The 18,537-nt window shown below is 35.0% G+C and overlaps 1 protein-coding gene across 3 annotated transcripts in view; it reads left to right on the forward strand.

The window, feature by feature from the left end:
• The window catches only part of LOC138692069 (gastrula zinc finger protein XlCGF17.1-like), a 111,839-nt gene that overhangs the window by 69,470 nt on the left and 23,832 nt on the right, over positions 1-18,537 (forward strand). For 2 of the 3 annotated variants that reach the window (XM_069814968.1, XM_069814960.1), the window contains 3 exons: positions 2,173-2,310; positions 4,586-4,668; positions 8,741-10,001. Coding sequence is in view for 2 of the 3 variants with exons in the window: in XM_069814960.1 (XP_069671061.1) it covers positions 2,173-2,310; positions 4,586-4,668; positions 8,741-9,698 (1,179 nt within the window). In the remaining variant the exon portion in view is untranslated. Of the gene's footprint in view, positions 1-2,172; positions 2,311-4,585; positions 4,669-8,740; positions 10,002-18,537 lie in introns of those variants that run through there. The other variant, XM_069814970.1, reaches the window with a different exon arrangement.

An 18,537-nucleotide genomic window follows, 5' to 3' on the forward strand; every position in this document is an offset into this window, starting at 1 on the left:
ATATACACATTAAATCTAAATGATGTCAATCTTCATTGAACTATGGTTGCATGTAATAAATAATTAAGAAACATGTTAAAGGAATTGTCATTGCACCAAATGAGTGCTCTCTGGACCAAAATGATTCCATTTTAATTATTTAAATATAATTTAAATTAAGTAACATATTGAACGATTTATCCTTCTATCAAACACGAATGTTCCCTGGATCAAATGTCCTATTTTAATTATGTAATTATTTTATATTTATTTCTAACGGGTGCAGCGGAGCGCACAGGTACGGCTAGTTACAGAATAATTGTTTATCGACTAGTTCAGCCTGTCACAGCCTTCCGTACTCCATTCATAGAAAACTCAATAGCACAGTCTACCATGTAACGCCAAGATGAGAAGGCCACATCATCTGAAAACCTCCACTGTACATCTTTCGTAATTATTAACTTTTAAAAGCCCTTTTCAGGCTTTAATCACTTACTGTCTCTTCAAAATTCTTAAGACATCCTTTTGATTAATTTTTTCAGATATTATGCCTCTCACCACGGCGAATAGACCGAGATTTTCTTTCACATCCACTTCACTACAGTCTTCCAATACATTGAACTTTGTAAAGAACATGCCTTAGCCTTCAGTTTTACATAATAATAATTTTAAACGTTTTTAATTTTACAACTCAGGCACTCTGCCTGCGTTTTTAATATATTGTATAAATTATAATTATATCCACTGGAAGGTTTTCTATCTGAATGTTAATTTAATACCATATACGCCATTTAACCACTTTAAGAAAAGTATTCATGGTTAGACTATTTATTTCTGTGTTATACAGGGACATCACTTTATTTTTACCAACATTTTTAACATTAACCTGGCTATACTCGGAAACACTGTTGCCCCCTTCCATTACAGGAGTTTGATGTTACTAGTGCAATATGTAAACAAATCATTTTACTAGGTATAGGAGGAGAGAAAAGTAGTGTATCCATTCATGTTGTAGGGAAATACGATATTACGATTTTCAGTTTGATCATCACTTTTACGGAATTTATCAAAGTACAGTAGAGTAGTAACATTTTTTTTTTCAAAAACTCAACTTTTCAGCCGGCTATGTTCGTTATGTAATGTCTACTTTATTTAGCATATTAATTATTGATGTTATCATACAATATAGAGAGTGCATTTAAATTGAGGGGGTCATAAGTAAAGGGCTGTAAATTGCACTTAAGTTACTTTTGAGAAAATGGGGTTTAAATATTTAAGCTTTCGTAAAATCGGTGAAATTTTTTATTTACATTTTAATGTGTGATGCGATTAAAATATCCCTTTGCCACTAAAATTTTATATACTTTTGCTTACACTGGATGCACTTAACACACAAATGTCACTAGCATTCCTTTGCTTCTAGCCACCTCAATTCAAAAAAAGCTAATCTGAATTTTTAAACAAGTTGCTGAAAATGGTTGCCGTTCATTACAATGCAGGCTTCAATTCAGCACGCATATTATTAAAAACATTTTGAAGCATATTCTCTGAAATTGAATTTATCGTTTCTTGAATATAATTTTTTAGTACGATATTAAATCATATTTATGAAACACACTATACACTGCAGTGTTTACTTCACTGCTTGAAGACTTCGAATGCAACAGCGGCCGTAAGTTTGTGTGTCTGACAGGAGCAAGGACATTAGTGAAGGGGTGAGAGTGAAGTACATTCAGAAATGCAGGTACAATAAAAATGCAAGTAAAAATAAAATGATGTCCCTGTAGATGTGTTTAAATATTTTTCACCATATTCAAATGTTTGTTTGTTAGTAAATTATTACCTGAAGGTGACTTGAAAGTAAGTCGAAAATATTCGTGACGTATATTAACATTGTATCCTGATGTAACAGAATCCATTTCTGCCATCTTAAAATGATAAGTGATTGACTGAAAATAAAAACTTATTTATATGATATTATTTCACAAACTTATCTGAACACAATATAACTTTTAAATTAAACTGAGAGGATTCAATCCAGCATCGGAGTTCGAATCTGGTGTGGCTTAGTGGATAAAGCGTCAGCATGTAGAGCTGAATTCCCGGGTTCGAGTTTTGGTGCCAAAGATCTGCTGCACCGATACTTCAACTTTTATGTTGTATTGTCGAATTATTTTGTTCTTTATGTTGCAGGAAGGAAATTTATTAGATTTGGACGTCACTAAAATAAAAACTGAATGTATAGACCACAGATATGACGTGAAATCAGAGATGACATATGAGGAAGCTGCAGTGCCTATTGACTTTCCCATCGTGAAGAATGAAGCTGAGGTGAGTGCAGTCTATGAAGTGTGTTGGTCGGTAGTTCTCTCTCTGTTATTTACTGACTGATGTGGCTGCTACAGTAAAGTGACCAACGAATTTATTGGTACTCTCATTCTTAGAATTTCTTCATTCTGTACTCATCCCTGAATCTCATGCACCTCTCTTTTGTCATAGAGACTGCGATGCTGAGTGTTCATTAAATCATATTAACTGTTATGTTTTCATCGACAAAGATGATTTTGATCCTGTCCAATTTTTGTTTAATTTATAGTGTGGGTCAGCTTATTTCATACCCTAAGGGTGAAACCTAACCATTTTTCCCCCATTACTACATATGCTAGTGGATTGTGGTGATTTTCTAGTTTGCAGACTGAATTTTCTTTTGCCAACTTCGTTTCGAATTTCGATACTGACAGATACTACAAATGGTAGTGGTTTTTTAACTGGTATGTTGGCAGCTGAGACAAATTTCGACAATATGTGTCGGTATTGGAGTTCCATGAAAATAAATTGTACCAGACTTCTGAGCCGGTTAATGGAAGCTAGTGAAATTTAAACATACTAATAATTAATTAATATCAGTATTAATATTAATACGTAATAGTTATTTTATGTGTTGGGTTCTACTTGTAATTCAAGACTATAGTCAGTTAAGTTTTCGGAGTTAGTAATAATAATTTCATGTGGTCAAACAAAATGCATTTTTAAGTTAGGTGTCGTGAGACAATTGTTTAGTCAAACCAATGAATTTCATACTGCCAGACAAAATACGTGACATGTTGATCCCTTTCCCGTATAGTTTGCCTACAAAAATATGTTACAAATTATTGAATTATTTAGAATAACCTTCCAACATAAAGTACGGTAAGTAAATAAGTAATTTAGTACGTAGGATCGTGTGATATCTGGTAACAGTTGGCAACACTGACAAGACGGCAATATTTACTGTTTAGTAACTGTTCTTATGTGACCCTCACTATAATTATTTTACTATTGTTCTTTAGTTTATATGAATCACATACCGTACTACCTTGTAATCCATTAGTGTCTAAATACGTTCTCATTTCCCTCTTAAAACGTTTCCATTACTGACTTTACAATAACGATTGGATCAATTGTAAAATTTTACTCTCTGACACTTGTTTTGTTTTCGCTTGTGAGCACTTTCAGTTGACTGATAATGTAGAACTTACTTACTGGCTTTTAAGGAACCTGAAGGTTCATTGCCGTCCTCACATAAGCCCGCCATCGGTCCCTATCCTGAGAAAGATTAAATCAGTCTCTAACATCATATTCCACCTCCCACAAATCCATTTTAATATTATCTTCCCTTCTACGTCTCGGCCTCCCCAAAGGTCTTTTCCCCTCTGGGCTCACAACTAACACTCTATATGCATTTCTGGATTCGCCCATACATGCTACATGCCAGCCCATCTCAAATGTCTGGATTTAATGTTCCTAATTATGTCCAGTGAAGAATACAATGCCTGCAGTTCTGTGTTGTGTAACTTTCTCCATTCTCCTGTAACTTCATCCCTCTTAGCACCAAATATTTTCCTAAGCATCTTATTCCCAAACACCCTTAACCTATGTTCCTCTCTCAAAGTGAGAGTCCAAGTTTCACAACCATAAAGAACAACCGGTAATATAACTGTTTTATAAATTCTTTCAGAGTTTTTCACTGCAGACTGGATGATAATAGCTTCTCAACCGAATAATAACAGGCATTTCCCATATTTATTCTATATTTAATTTCTTCCCGAATATCATTTATATTTGTTACTGTTGCTACCAGGTATTTGAAATTTTCCACCTCTTCAAAAGATAAATTTCCAATTTTTATATTTCCATTTCGTACAAAATTCTCGTCACGAGACATAATCATATACTTTGTCTTTTCGGGATTTAATTCGAAACCTATCTCTTTACTTGCTTCAAGTAAAATTCGCGTTTTTTCCCTAATCATTTGTGGATTTTTCTCCTAACATATTCACGTCATCCACAGAGACAAGCAGCTGATGTAACCTGTTAAATTCCAAACCCTCTCTGGTATCCTGGACTTTCCTAATGTATTAAATGTATGATATTTTATACGAAATGGAATAACATCTGTTTTTAATTTTTTGGACTTACTTTCAAATCATGTTTCTGCTAACAATTCTTATATTGTGTACTGCATTGGTAGGATTTATATTGAAATCTGTGAAGTGTATAAACTGTTATGCATTGATTATCCTGTAGTATTGTCCTATTGTCTGTTTTACGTAATCTTCTCCCACAGGAAGAGTTTTGTGAGTTGGATCAAGTGAAGGAGGAGATAAACCTGGAAGTAACAGCAGAAGAGAATGAAGTCTTAACTGAGAGGTGAGTGTGATATGAGAGTCATTATTTTGTCGTAGGTTTCGCTGCTTTAATTAAAGCCTGACAAAATTAATATATTATTTTGTAGTTTCAACGCGATTATTGTTCATATGAAAACTTCAGTATACTGTGCATACATAAACAGAATGAGTTATAAAATTTCGTATCACTATCACGAATACATGATCTACCACTGCTATATCATTACTACAACTACTAATGCTGATGTTTCTCCTGTCAAAGAAAATACCAAGCCATAGACGTGCCTTCAAGTTATGACAATTAATGGAGAACAGTTCACCCACCATTTTCATTGACTCATATACTCAGGAAATAAGACTCCCTTCGTTTTCCTAATTCTGTTCCGGCAGTTTTAATAGGCTTTTGTTTATAGCTTTAAAGGAAGTGAGTTGTACTTCTCTGCAGCATGTCCAACGCAGATCCTAAGTTGTAACATAGAAGTTAATAAATCTGCGTGGATTTGAATTTTTGCATTTACAAATTTCGTAAAATTTTTATAATTCTAATTATTATTATTACTATTTAATAATGTCGATTCATATTCTTATGTTATCTCCACATCTGTGGAGTAAGGGTTAGCGAGTCTAGCCGCGAAACCAGGTGGCCCGGGTTCGATTCCCGGTCGGGGCAAGTTACCTGGTTGAGGTTTTTTCCAGGGCTTTCCCTCAACTCAATATGAGCGAATGCTGGGTAACTTTCGGTGTTGGATGCCGGTCTCATTTCACCGGCATTATCACCTTCATTTCATTCAGACGCTGTATAACCTAAGCTGTTGATAAAGCGTCGTAAAATAACCTACTAAAATAAAATAAAATCTATTGTTATTAAAAATATCTTTTTTATTTCAATAATACGTAATCCCATTGCCTTCCCAAAACTTATTTATTATTCATTACAATTTTTTTACGGAAATACTTTCTCCTGGACGTTCGGAATTAAATTTTAATTCGTTTTATGCATATATTTCAATGGTAAGTATTGCCTTAGCATACTCTAACTTATATATTATTTTAATGTACCGAAGTACATATGATATTTCCATGCAGATATTCTGCGTCATCATACAATGAAAGAGTAATGGAACCGAGAAAAATTCTCTCCAGCACCAGGATTTGAACCCGGGTTTCTCAGCTCTATGTGCTGATGCTTTATCCACTAAGCCACACCTGATACCCATCCCGGTGTCGGACAGAATCGTCTCAGTTTAAGTTCCAAATCTTGGGTTCCCTCTAGTGGCCGTCCTCTGCACTACGTCATAGATGTCTATGAATGTAGGACCAAAGTCCACACATGTGCTGAGGTGCACTTGTTATGGGTGACTATTGGCCGGGATCTGACGGAATAAGCGCCGTCTTAAATCTTTCATCGTCTGATGATTTAAGACAGCGCTTATTCAGTCGGATCCCGGCCAACCAGTCACTCATAACGAGTGCACCTCAGCACATGTGTGGACTTCAGTCCTACGTTCATAGACATCTATGACGTAGTGCAGAGGGCGGCCACTAGAGGGAACCCAAGAGTTGGAACTTAAACTGAGATGATTCTATCCGACGCCGGGGTGGGTATCCGGTGTGGCTTAGTGGATAAAGCATCAGCACGTAGAGGTGAAAACCCGGGTTCAAATCCTGGTGCCGGAGAGAATTTTTCTCTGTTCCATTTCTCTTTCAGCCTACTCTAACTTGTTAGTTAGCTTTCATTATGTAAATTAAGTAACTTTGCATTTTAAATAATACCTCATTAGTAAATATTTAAACAAAAATCAATTCTCTCTAGACCAAAATCAAGAATATGTTAGTTTTTTATTATATTTATCTCTTAACTGTTGAAAATAAATAATAATGCTTTTTTTATATTTTATGCTGAAAATGGTTCAGATCATAAAGGTTTTCGGCAACATATATTTAAGTGGTTGGATGGTAGCTCATTTTTTCACATAGCGAGAGGTCTGTGAATCCAAAAATGGATTCCTAGCCATACAAGTGGAAGGGGTTGGGGTTGAAGCCCTAATACTTTTATTTTTCTATCGTTTTATTTTCATAGAGGCTTACAATTCCAAAAATACTTCCCTAACCAAACAAATAGGGGATTGGAAGGGAAGGCGCCCAATTTATTGATTTACTCGCCATTTTTGGATGTTGAAATCACGTAAAACGAATACAACATATCTTTGTTTGAACACACGAAAATTAAAAAAAAAAAAAATTGGTGTAATAACTCCATAATTACATTCTTTGCCTTGCAATTTAAGCCAGTAGGAAGTTCTTCCTCACTTTCACACTGATATTTACAAATTACATTTGTAGCGTTTCAAATATCCACCATGGTGTCATGCAAATAAACTTTGTCTCTCAATATTATCACAGTTTTGTATATACAGTTGCGAAGCTCAATACTTACTAAATATGCAAACATAGACAGTTGAAATATGCATCCATAGATAGTTGCTAGCTACCAGGATCGCTACTATCACCTCATCACAGACTCTTTCCCTAGCAAACGATAAAATGTATTGTACTTTTGATATCGTGTTCTTTTGAAAAATTAACACCTTCCTTCCACTATTGAAATACGATATACATAAGGTTTATATATTATTTTCATAAAGTATATATTATATTTTATAAACTCACCTTCCTGGATCTTTCGGAAGGATAGCTCTGACCTCTTTTTCTTAGAATTTATAGTGCAACAAACGTCTCCTTGTCCCATATTATTACTCAAATTATTGTATATTAGCCATTTACACTATTACAACCAATAACGAACATTTCACAGTTTACACAACTTTTCACAACAATGCGAAATACGACGCAGTCAATGCCTTTTCAATCTAGACCAGGCCGTAATATATGTTCGGGTTTTCTGTTTCAGTATATGGAGCACAGTGAATTATTATATTATAACTTTATTGCGTATAATTCCTAAGTTTTATTTACTGTAATGAATCCATAAGTTCCCTTTACTTTTTGTTCCATAATATTTTGCAGAAATAACTAGAAAACTGTGTTATTTTAATGTGAAGAGAATTTTACATGTTATCATAATCTTTTCGCATCAACATTTTAAGTTTAGAATTGAAGCTGTTTTGAGGTTTAATAAAAAAGAATTTATATTGTGATTTTAATATAGCACATCTACCGTCCTTGATAAAGACAGAAAATTTATCATACCACTCATGAAATTAGTGTACGTACGATTGTTACTTCGTCTCTGAGGTAGTAGATAAATACAATAATTCAATACTCAATTGTAGTATTAAAATACAGACAAATTGAATGTGCGGTGTATCATACATGACATTATGCTTAATTATAATGTATAATAGGGAATTTAGGAATATAAGATATAGTAAACATAACCTATAATATTTCCATATGAATGGCAGGGCATTGGAGACCACTAAAATTAGACAAAAAGGGGCAACTGGGACAGTAAACATAACCTATAAGATCGACATATCTAAATATTCGTGCGGTGCAATTGAAAATTATTGAATCGTGCATAAATGAATGTACAATAATTTCGCAATATTTATTCGAAATAAAGGCAGGTATGTCTATTACAAATACGAACAACGTAATTTTCACACCATAAATAATATTACACCTTAACTCGCAAGGAATTATGTCTGAAGTGTCTCCTAATCGTTGTTTTAAATTTTATTAATGCAATTACACTACATTTTAGAGAAATAAATGTTACTTTTTATGCATTCCAATTAATTTATATGGTTGAAACTCCGCCTTTCGTGATCGGGTTAAGCGAGTCACATGGTCTGCCTTACGGCCTGTATTAGATCACGATGGCAGTGACACATTCTATTGTTCTTAATACACACAGCGCTCTAAGTGGCTAGCAGCTATCGCGACAAATGCAAAAAAATCACCCCAAGCTTCGCGACAGTATATACTAGACTGATATTATTCAACAATAGGTATGTATAGTTACATTTATCGACCTTCTAGTGGCGTTGACATTTTTTTTAGGAGATTATAATTGGCGGTACCTTTACTGCAACTGTTCCCTTTCCACTAATAACTTATATAATTGTCAGTGTTGCAGTTAGCCATAATAGTGGAGTTGCAACATGGTATGAGAATATTCCAAAAGAAGAGGACATGGGCACCGACGAGAAGAAATACGATTGTGACTCTGCAACTCTAAGAAGCCATGGCGTGGTGCACTCACGAGACAAGCGAATCACTTGTGATGTATGTGGAAGGAATTTTTCAAACTTGGGACACTTAAAAATGCACGCACGCGTGCATGCAGGCGAGAATGTATGTGGAAAGTTATTCACAAAGTCTAAATATCTGAAAATACATTCACAGGTACACACAGGCGAGAAACCGCTCAGTTGTAAAGTGTGTGGAAAGAAATTTTCCTTTCTGGGAAATTTAAAGAAACATTCACTCGTGCACGCGGGCGAGAAGCCTTTCAGTTGTGATTTGTGTGGGAAGGGCTTTTCCTTGTCGGGTAATTTAAAGAGACATTCACGCGTACACAGAGACAAGCCATTCAGTTGTGATGTGTGTGGCACAAGTGTTTCAAAATATGTATCTCTCAAAAGACATTCACGCGCGCACGTAGGTGAGAAGCCTTTCACATGTGATTTGTGTGGAAGGGCCTTTTCCTTGTGGGGAAATTTAAATAGCCATTCTTGCGTAGAGAGATTTGGCAAGTCATTGAGTTGTGATGTGTCTGAAAGAAGTTGCAAAGAAGACACACGGGTGAAAAGGCATTCATGTGTGAGCATGGAAGAGAAGCCTTGCAGTTGTGACGTGTGTGGAAGGCGGTTTTCTTCTATGGACTCTCTCAAAAGTCATTCACACGTACATACCGGTGAAAAGCAATTGAATTGTCATGTTTGTCACAGACGTTTCTCTTATGAGGGAAGTCTGAAAACTCATTTACGCGATGTTTGTGAAAAGAGATGCGCTGAATCTAGTATTGTCAAAGACATTGAATCAAGTACAGAAGGGAAAAGCCATACTAGCACAGTGGCTGTATGAGAAACTTTTCTGTTTGTCATTTGAAATGTGCTGAACTCTTGCGCAGGCGAGAAACAATTCAAGAGCCATACCTGGCCACACTTAGGCCCGTTAACACACTTGAGTTTTCGCTAGCGAGAAATGTGTTGCGAGAAAGAGGCGAAGAGCCTTCCTCCACACACTTGGCGAGTTCTCGCTATCACAGATCACACCTCGCTATGATCATCTATGCACTGCCTTCATGCAGAAAGCATTTATCTGATTATAGTAATCACTCGTTGGGGGAAATATTATAGGTTATGTATTTACGTATATTGTCTTACTTAAATATATAACCTGTAAGTGTATATTGTCATACTTTACAAATTACGTACGAACGCTATGTTGAATCTGGGTATTCAGATGATGAGGGAATGAAGGTACATGAACATATTTTTTAATGAAAAGAAGAAGTAGGCCTAAAATTAAAGCCAGAAATATCTGAAAATCACATTGTTTCTTACGAAAATAAGGGCGAGTTTTGCACACTGGTTTCGATTTGAACAATGATACGTTTAGGCGTTATTTCAGGTTGAATGGACCACAGTTTTTTGCTATTTACGATACGATAGAGAATTCTTTCCTATATTCTGATTAAAATTACGTAAACTGTTAAGACATATAGATACATTATTTCAAATGTTTAATCAAAACTATTAAATCTCATCAAAATAAAATATGGCCCTATTTATTTTCAGATAATCTGATATTTTTCTCCAGATTTCTTCTTTAGGTTTCGTGTTTTTTATAGTTTTCATTCCGTGTATTATATAAATAGGCCTACAGTTGAAATCGTAGAATTTCGATAAGTTTCTGAGTGCAGTTATCAGCAATCTTCCTCATTTTCAAATAAAAACAATACAATTCATCGCTACCTGTGCCTGTGATATCTTTTTGTAAATTCAATCGTCATAGAGAGTATAAATGTCAAACGTCTTTGATATATGTGTCAAGAAAATTCGCTGTGCCACCGATTCCAGCGAGAAACTCGAACAAGGTTTTTGCCTCGAACGAGAATCTCTTCCAGTGTGTGGACGTCCATTTGAATCCACGTTATCAATTTTTTAATTTTCGCGCAACACATTTCTCGCTGGTGAACACTCTTCAAGTGTGTTACGAGCCTAACGGGGAATAGATTAATCTCGGAACGCATGCACGTGTACACACACTCTAGAAAGAAATCAATAAATCGTGACGTGTTTTTGTTAAGAGATGTGGGTTATGAGAGCGATTTATAATCAAGATGTCTGAACTGTGACATTTCCGGAAGAACCTCTGTGATTGGTACTAGTGATTATCTGTGTTTGGATGGCTTTTAGTGATTGCAAATATTTCTGATCACGTTCAGGCAGATTTTTTTTTTTTTTGTTGATTTCTGTTCTGCAAATTGAATTGATACACTAGCGCCATGTCTTTTATGAACAATATTTCTTAGGTGGGAGATTTTGCTGAAAACACAACATGGCTGAGTTCGTTTTTCGCGATGTTTGATGCCGTATATTCGTCCAATTATGTTTGTGAATGATTACGGGACTCGTTCGTGGAAGAATGCATCGTATTCAAAACTTGTCAGCAATAACATTTCTATTAGAACGAAAACGGAATTATACACATTAAGGGATTATGTCGAATTGATAATTTGGTATCGTTTATTAACTTAGTAGTTACTTAATATTGATAAACTTATTTTGTTTACGTGGCGAAAGTGGTTTTCACAACACACTATATTGTAATATTGGCCTAAGTTGTGTTATAGTACTGAGTTTACGAAATGTGACTGTTGTAGTGGGACGTCATTTTCGTGTTGCGGATATTAATAATCAACAGTAATGTCACTAGAGATTTTGATTTATCTAGAGAAAATCAAAACTCGAGTGGGATTTAATTGACTATTACACGATTAGAAGAAAGTATATAAAAATTAAAAGTAACAAAATACTCCAATACAATAAAATATTAATTGGCTTACGAAAATACAACTGTCTTCAAAGGTATTATTTTACCATCTCAACATTACGCTAGATGGCAGTAGTGTTTTATGATTATGTTTTCTTGTTATTAGTTTTGCCAACTGTGGAATCTTAAATGAACTCTGTGGACGGTTACTAGTCAAGAAGGCTTTGTTGATTCAGTTTCATTTTTATTAAAACATTTGCATACCACTTCAATCATCCGGATCCCAGTAATCAACATCACTTGACAGATGCTTTTCAATAAATCTTAGTATTAAACAATCTCTGATACGTGACTATCCATAATATCATATAGCAGAAGCTATAATAAACGTAATCTAATATAAACAAGTGTTAGAAACGTTTTAATTATGGATGATTAAATAAACAAGAAGCGTTTTAATTAACGATTAGGAAATAAAAAATAAACATGAATAATTTTCAAAGAACCAATTATTAAAAGTACAATTTTCAAATTTGAATGTTTTAGTGGTTGGTGGTTCAGTTGATGTTATATTGGACGTGTGCGTAAAAGAAGTGAACTCGTTGATGTACATGGTGTATCCCTCAACTTATACAGAATTTCCGAATGGTGCTCTTCATATAATTTATTAATTCTTGTTCTTGTTCTTGAATGCCAATGCGAGTCATATTTGAAAGTGCTGTGCATCGACTGGAGTGGTGTGTAATTTTCTGTTTTTTGACGTCCAGACCAGTGCAGTTTGAAATGTTGGCAAACAAAGAAACAGATGCTAGGGTAGTGATAAAAATATACAAATGCTATGGACGCGATAAAATTAAACAAATGCTAGGGACGCGATAAAATTGTGCGATAAGCAGCCATGATTGGTTGAAAGACGTCCTTTCGTACCGTTTTATTGGTCAAAAGTATTGTGACGCAGTAAAAGTGTAATAGTCAACATAACCATACTGTTACAAACCACAAACAAAACTAAAAATCAAAGTCATAAACTGCTTATTTCTCAAGAGCTTTTTTTACTCACTTTCACAATTGGTGCATAGGTTTATTTTTGCAGCATGAGTGGAACAAACGTATTTACAACACCTGCAGCAAACTGTAGACACTATTGTGTTTTTTTTATTCCTTTTAGAGGTTTTAGTCTGAATTAAATTCATATATCCTGTGGTAACAAGAATCAGACAATGTATCTTAATCTGATTATTGAGAAATACTTTCAGATGGAAAAGTTGTCACACCTATGTCTAAGGGGGGGGGGGAGAAATTGCCCGCACTATACATAAGGATTATAGTTCAGATTTAAACAATTCATAAAAGTTATCAATCCCTGTCATTATATACTTGAGATATGTTGTTGTTTTCTAATGCCAGGCATTTGACAATAAAGTCATTTGACCTCTTGCACTCCAATATTTTTCAAAGATATTGTCATAGTTAGCCACTGACGCACAGATTTTGAGATGTTCTGAATCCATTTCTTGATTTGAGGTGCACAATGGGCAGTTAGGGGACTGATATATTCCAATTCTATGCACATGCTAGGCCAAACAATCATGGCCTGTTGCCAATCTAAATGCAGCTACAGACGATTTGCATGGTAAATCGGGAATCAACTGTATATTATGATGCAGAGAGTTCCATTTTTTCCTTTGAGATTGTGTTATCAAATTTTGTTTGTCGACGTCTAAGTATGTAGATTTAATAAATCTTTTCACAGAGTAATACGCAGATTTAGTAACAGGTCTGTAAGTAGCAGTGCTGCCCTTCTTTGCTAAAGCATCCGCATTCTCGTTTCCCAGGATTCCACAATGCGATGGTATCCATTGGAATACAATTCTTTTATTGAGTGTTATTAGTTGAGAGAGCATATTATTCATTTCTGCTATTTGAGATGAAGGTGTGTGTCTAGAGACTATTGATAGAATAGCTGTTTTGGAGTCTGACAATATAACTGCATTCCTAAATTTATTGATGTGGCATAGACTTTCACTTATTGCAATGATTTCTCCATCAAAACTTGTTGTTCCATATCCAAGAGATCTATAAAGTGAGAAGAGACAGCACGTAACACCTGCACCTGCACCTTTTTCCCTGGAGATCAAGGATCCGTCGGTGTATAACTGAAGCCAGTTTTGTGGAGGGTACCTAATATTAATTGTCTCTAAAGACAATTGTTTCATTATTTCAGTGTTTACTTCTGATTTCAGTATTTCTGGTGTTCAATTTAGATTATACTCTATATTTAATAGTGTTAAAGGGTTTGGTTTAATTTGTAAGTTTTCTTTTAAATTCGGAACGTTGATTTTCTGTTTTAATTCTTGAACCATGGATATGAAACTTTTTTGAGTTTTTAATCTACAGAGAGGACTGTATGAATGCCAATTGTTTCCTGGTAATCTGATAAGTCTTTCATATTGAATCAGTGCTTTTTCTTCTATTATCATTTTGATGCTGTTAATATTAGTGAGGAATCTCATAGAATCTATTATACTTGAGATATTAATCTACACCTATCTAAAATCTTGCTTCTCCAGTTCATGAATTACGTACATACAATAAAATCCCTCGTGTACGGCACTCAAATAACCAGCAATAGCAAAACAATAGGAATTTTGGCTAGGTCCAAAAAAAATTAATCATGGGAAAGGGAAGATTTGGAGGAAGATGTGAGTGATTTTCATGGATCGCACATACCACATATTGTGTTTATTCTTTACATTGTTCATGTGTGAAAACATAGACAGAAAACCCCGTTACGTCCCTGGAGTATATCGCGTAGCATCAGTAAGCTTCACTTGGACATTGCAAACAATGCACATAGATGGTCTCTTTAAATTTATCACTTGAACTCGCCCATTTCGAAGGGGTGTTGGGTGAGTCTAAATAAGAAAATGTGAAGTTCTCCTTTCGTACAGCGCTCAAAAAATTTCATTCGAGTGATAGATAGTATCATGGCTATTACCACTAAGTGCTGCTGTTGCACAATGGATTCTGTAAAATGCAAGCGAAATATTCTTATGCTCAAATCAAGAAGCGTTCATCATATTCATAATTGCGACGTTGGCTACACTGCTCTTCACGTCACATGACCGCCATTTAAAGTTGTCGTAAGGTTACGGAAACTTCTAGTATTTTTTACGCTATTATGTATTACTGGTAGCTGTGAATATATTGAATAAGCATTCGCAGACGCCGATGAGGGGTGGTCCTTCTGCTTGTGGCTTGGGCGAAGGGCTAAGAACCCATCACCGTAAAACACAGCTTGTTACGAATCTTTCAAACAAGCCTGGGAATGGGACTGATTTTCTGGCAGGACTAAAGCAAAGGAATTATGTCTCGTGACGAGAATATTGTACGAAATGGAAATATGAAAATTGGAAATTTATCTTTTGAAGAGGTGGAGAAGTTCAACTATCTTGGAGCAACAGTAACAAAAATAAATTATACTCGAGAGGAAATGAAACACAAAATAAATATGCGAAATGCCTGTTATTATTTGGTTAAGAAGCTTTTATCATCCAGTCTGCTGTCAAAAATCTGAAGGTTAGAATTTATAAAACAGTTATATTACCGGTTGTTCTTTATGGTTGTGAAACTTGGACTCTCACTTTGAGAGAGGACCATAAGTTAAGAGTGTTTGAGAATATGGTCTCTGGGGCTAAGAGGGATGAAGTTACAGGAGAATGGAGAAAATTATACAACACAGAACTGCACGCAATGTATTCTTCCCCTGACATAATTAGGAACATTAAATCCAGACGTTTGAGATGGGCAGGGCATGTAGCACGTATGGGCGAATCCAGAAATGCATATAGAGTGTTAGTTGGGAGGTCGGAGGGAAAAAGACCTTTGGGGAGGCCGAGACGTAGATGGGAAGATAATATTAAAATGGATTTGAGGGAAGTGGGATATGATGATAGAGACTGGATTAATCTTGCTTTGGATAGGGACCAATGGCGGGCTTATGTGAGGGCGGCAATGAACCTCGGGGTTCCTTAAAAGCCAGTAAGTATTATGTATTACTGTATTATGGCTATTACCTGTAAGCTCTGCTGTTGCACAATGGAAATATTGTTATGCTGAAATCATCGAGCGCTACTTCATCATAGTTGCGACGTTGGCTACACTTCTCTTCACGTCGCATGACTCACATGATAGCCATTTAAAATTGTCATAACGTTACGAAAACTTCCAGTATCTTTTACGCTGTTATGTATTATTGTATTACAATAATTATGAACTGGTGAATGTACATTACCGTATGCAGTACTAAAAATAAACATTGTACGTATTTCATAACTTTATTTTTAAATATCTATATGAAAACTACCAATTTTCAACATTGAAAGAATGTTTGTGCAGAACAGTATGTCTTTTATAACAAGGTTAGTTCAAAGTCCCGCACCACCTAATTAACTTTTGAAGCATACGGTTCAATGACATGAAACTTGGTATGTGAGGATAACCATACACTAAGAACTCAATAATAGTATTACCGAGTTTTTTCTACTTCCGGTTTAACCGGAAGTAATATCAACTCTCTTATTTTAAATGGAACACCCAATATATTTTTTTATTTGTGAATAGTGCTCATTAAGAGCTTTTAAAAAAGTACCCACAATTGATACTTCTGTACAAATTCAGTTTTGCTAAGTCAAGAAAAGAGAAAAGTGTATCGAATATTAAATAATAAAGGCACCACCTAAATAACTTTTGAAGCATGTGGTTCAGTGATATGAAACTTGGTATGTGAGGATAACCTTATGCTAAGGACTCAATAATGGTATTACCGAGTTTTTTACTTCCGGTTTAACCGGAAGTAACTCCAACCCTCTTATTTTAAATGGAACAGCCAATATATATATTTTTTATTTTTGAATAAATCTCATTAAGAGCTTTTCATAAAGTACCCACACTTGATACTTCTGTACAAATTCAGTGTTGCTAAATAAAAATGGAAGTGGTGCAAGATATTCCTAAAGCCTGGTTAAATCATTCCTTAAATGGTTTCTATGATCGAGTGACACATTTTAAAGCAGCTGAGGACTACCAGTTTGAACACATAATTTAGAAGGTGAGCTAGCTTTGTTTTGTTTTTGTTAAGGAAGGTGTATTTTATTTTAATATTCGATACACTTTTCTGTTTTCATGACTTAGCAACACTCAATTTGTACAGAAGTATCGAGTGTGGCTACTTTTTGAAAAGCGCTTAATGAGCACTATTCAAAAATAAAATAGTGTTCCATTTAAAATAAGAGAATTGGATTATCCGTCAAAATGAGTTATCCGGCACTGGCTTTGTCCCACAGTTGCCGGATACGAGGAATTCTACTGTATATTACACAAAACTAATACCGAGTGCAATTTTGCTCCCCTTCCGCTCTTAGCAGTGCTGGGGTTAATGTGGACGTGTTCTGTGATTAGCCTATTCTAATTTGTAAGATATTTATTCCTGAATTATTGTGTAAGTTGTATTTAAAACAATGTACCGAAATTCCAAACGTAGCAGAACTAGAGGAGCAAATTGAAAATCGCTGTGAAACTGTACGGAATGTGTTGAAAAGGATCTGCAACAATACTACGACGTGCACGTCATTGTCTTCATCTTCGTGGACGTCACTTTGAACATGTTTTGGGGTAAATGTACTGTACTTTGTTTGTGTTGAATGTGTGTTCCCTTTGTTTAGTTGAAGTCTGGGAGGAATTATTTTTGTTTTGTTTGTGTTGCACTTGTGATCTCTACTTTGCTTCGTAACCCTGAAATAAAGCAATTTCAAAAAAAGTGCTGTATTACATTTTACTCTCATTTTTACCTTTACATTACAACCACGAAGTTTGTACAGTGACTTATGAATCATTCTGTATGTACGTAGTGAATATGGCGTTCAAAACGGCACACTATGTAGACATGAAATCTTCACGCATCTCAATTGAATTTTTAAATTGACTGTTGCGTAACTTACACAGCGTTGCCAATTCCAGTTTGCAGAAATACACTAAACCCTTATTTTATATGTATATTACATACCGGTATTTAAAAAAATAGTAATAATATTCTATACATAATTATTAAACAATTACCGAAACTACAAAAGAAGAGATTCATTATCATCGTCTTCTTCTTCTTAAATTTCAGCCGTAGTTGTGGAAGATGAAGCACATTCAGTTTCTGGTGTGTATGTTTTCATTGTTCCGATTTTTTAACAATGTGTTCAGGCAAGACAAAATCATGGCAACATTTATCACATATATTGTTTTAATGTACCGAAGTACATATGGTATTTCCATGCAGATATTCTGCGTCATCATACGATGAAAGAGTAATGGAACGGAGAAAAATTCTCTCTTTCATCGTAACATTTATCACGCTGTCTCAGTACAGCCTTAAACTGTCAAAATTGATCATGATACCTTTGTCCCCATTCTATTTATAATTTTGGATGTAATTATATTCACCTGGGTACCGGAATATAGCCTTTCTGCTTCTGTATTTGACCAGAGAAGACAAAGCATAGAAAGCAAGAACTCTCCTAATTCTTTGAAACGGTTCTAATTTGAATCACATTTATAGACTACTGAAAAACTTCACACCGAAAACCACTGTTAAAATTTGGTGTGGTGCCTCCACTGTTTTGATTCGAGACTTCGCCATCAGACGAGAGGAATGCTATTATAGGACAAAGTCAAGTTTAATTGTTTAAGGGGAAAAAACAAATTTCCAATGACCTGATCGCGGAAAAAAAAAAAAAAAAAAAAAAAAAAAAAAAAAAAAAAAAAAAAAAAAAAACACTAGATTTAGTGGGAAAACCAGCGTGTTGACGACACTGATGTTCACGTGTTTTCCTAAGTTGTTAGCATATCACTGTCTCTATGATCATAGTCGATGTCA

The sequence above is a fragment of the Periplaneta americana genome, chromosome 16, assembly GCF_040183065.1.
Source record: "Periplaneta americana isolate PAMFEO1 chromosome 16, P.americana_PAMFEO1_priV1, whole genome shotgun sequence".
NCBI lineage: Eukaryota > Metazoa > Arthropoda > Insecta > Blattodea > Blattidae > Periplaneta > Periplaneta americana.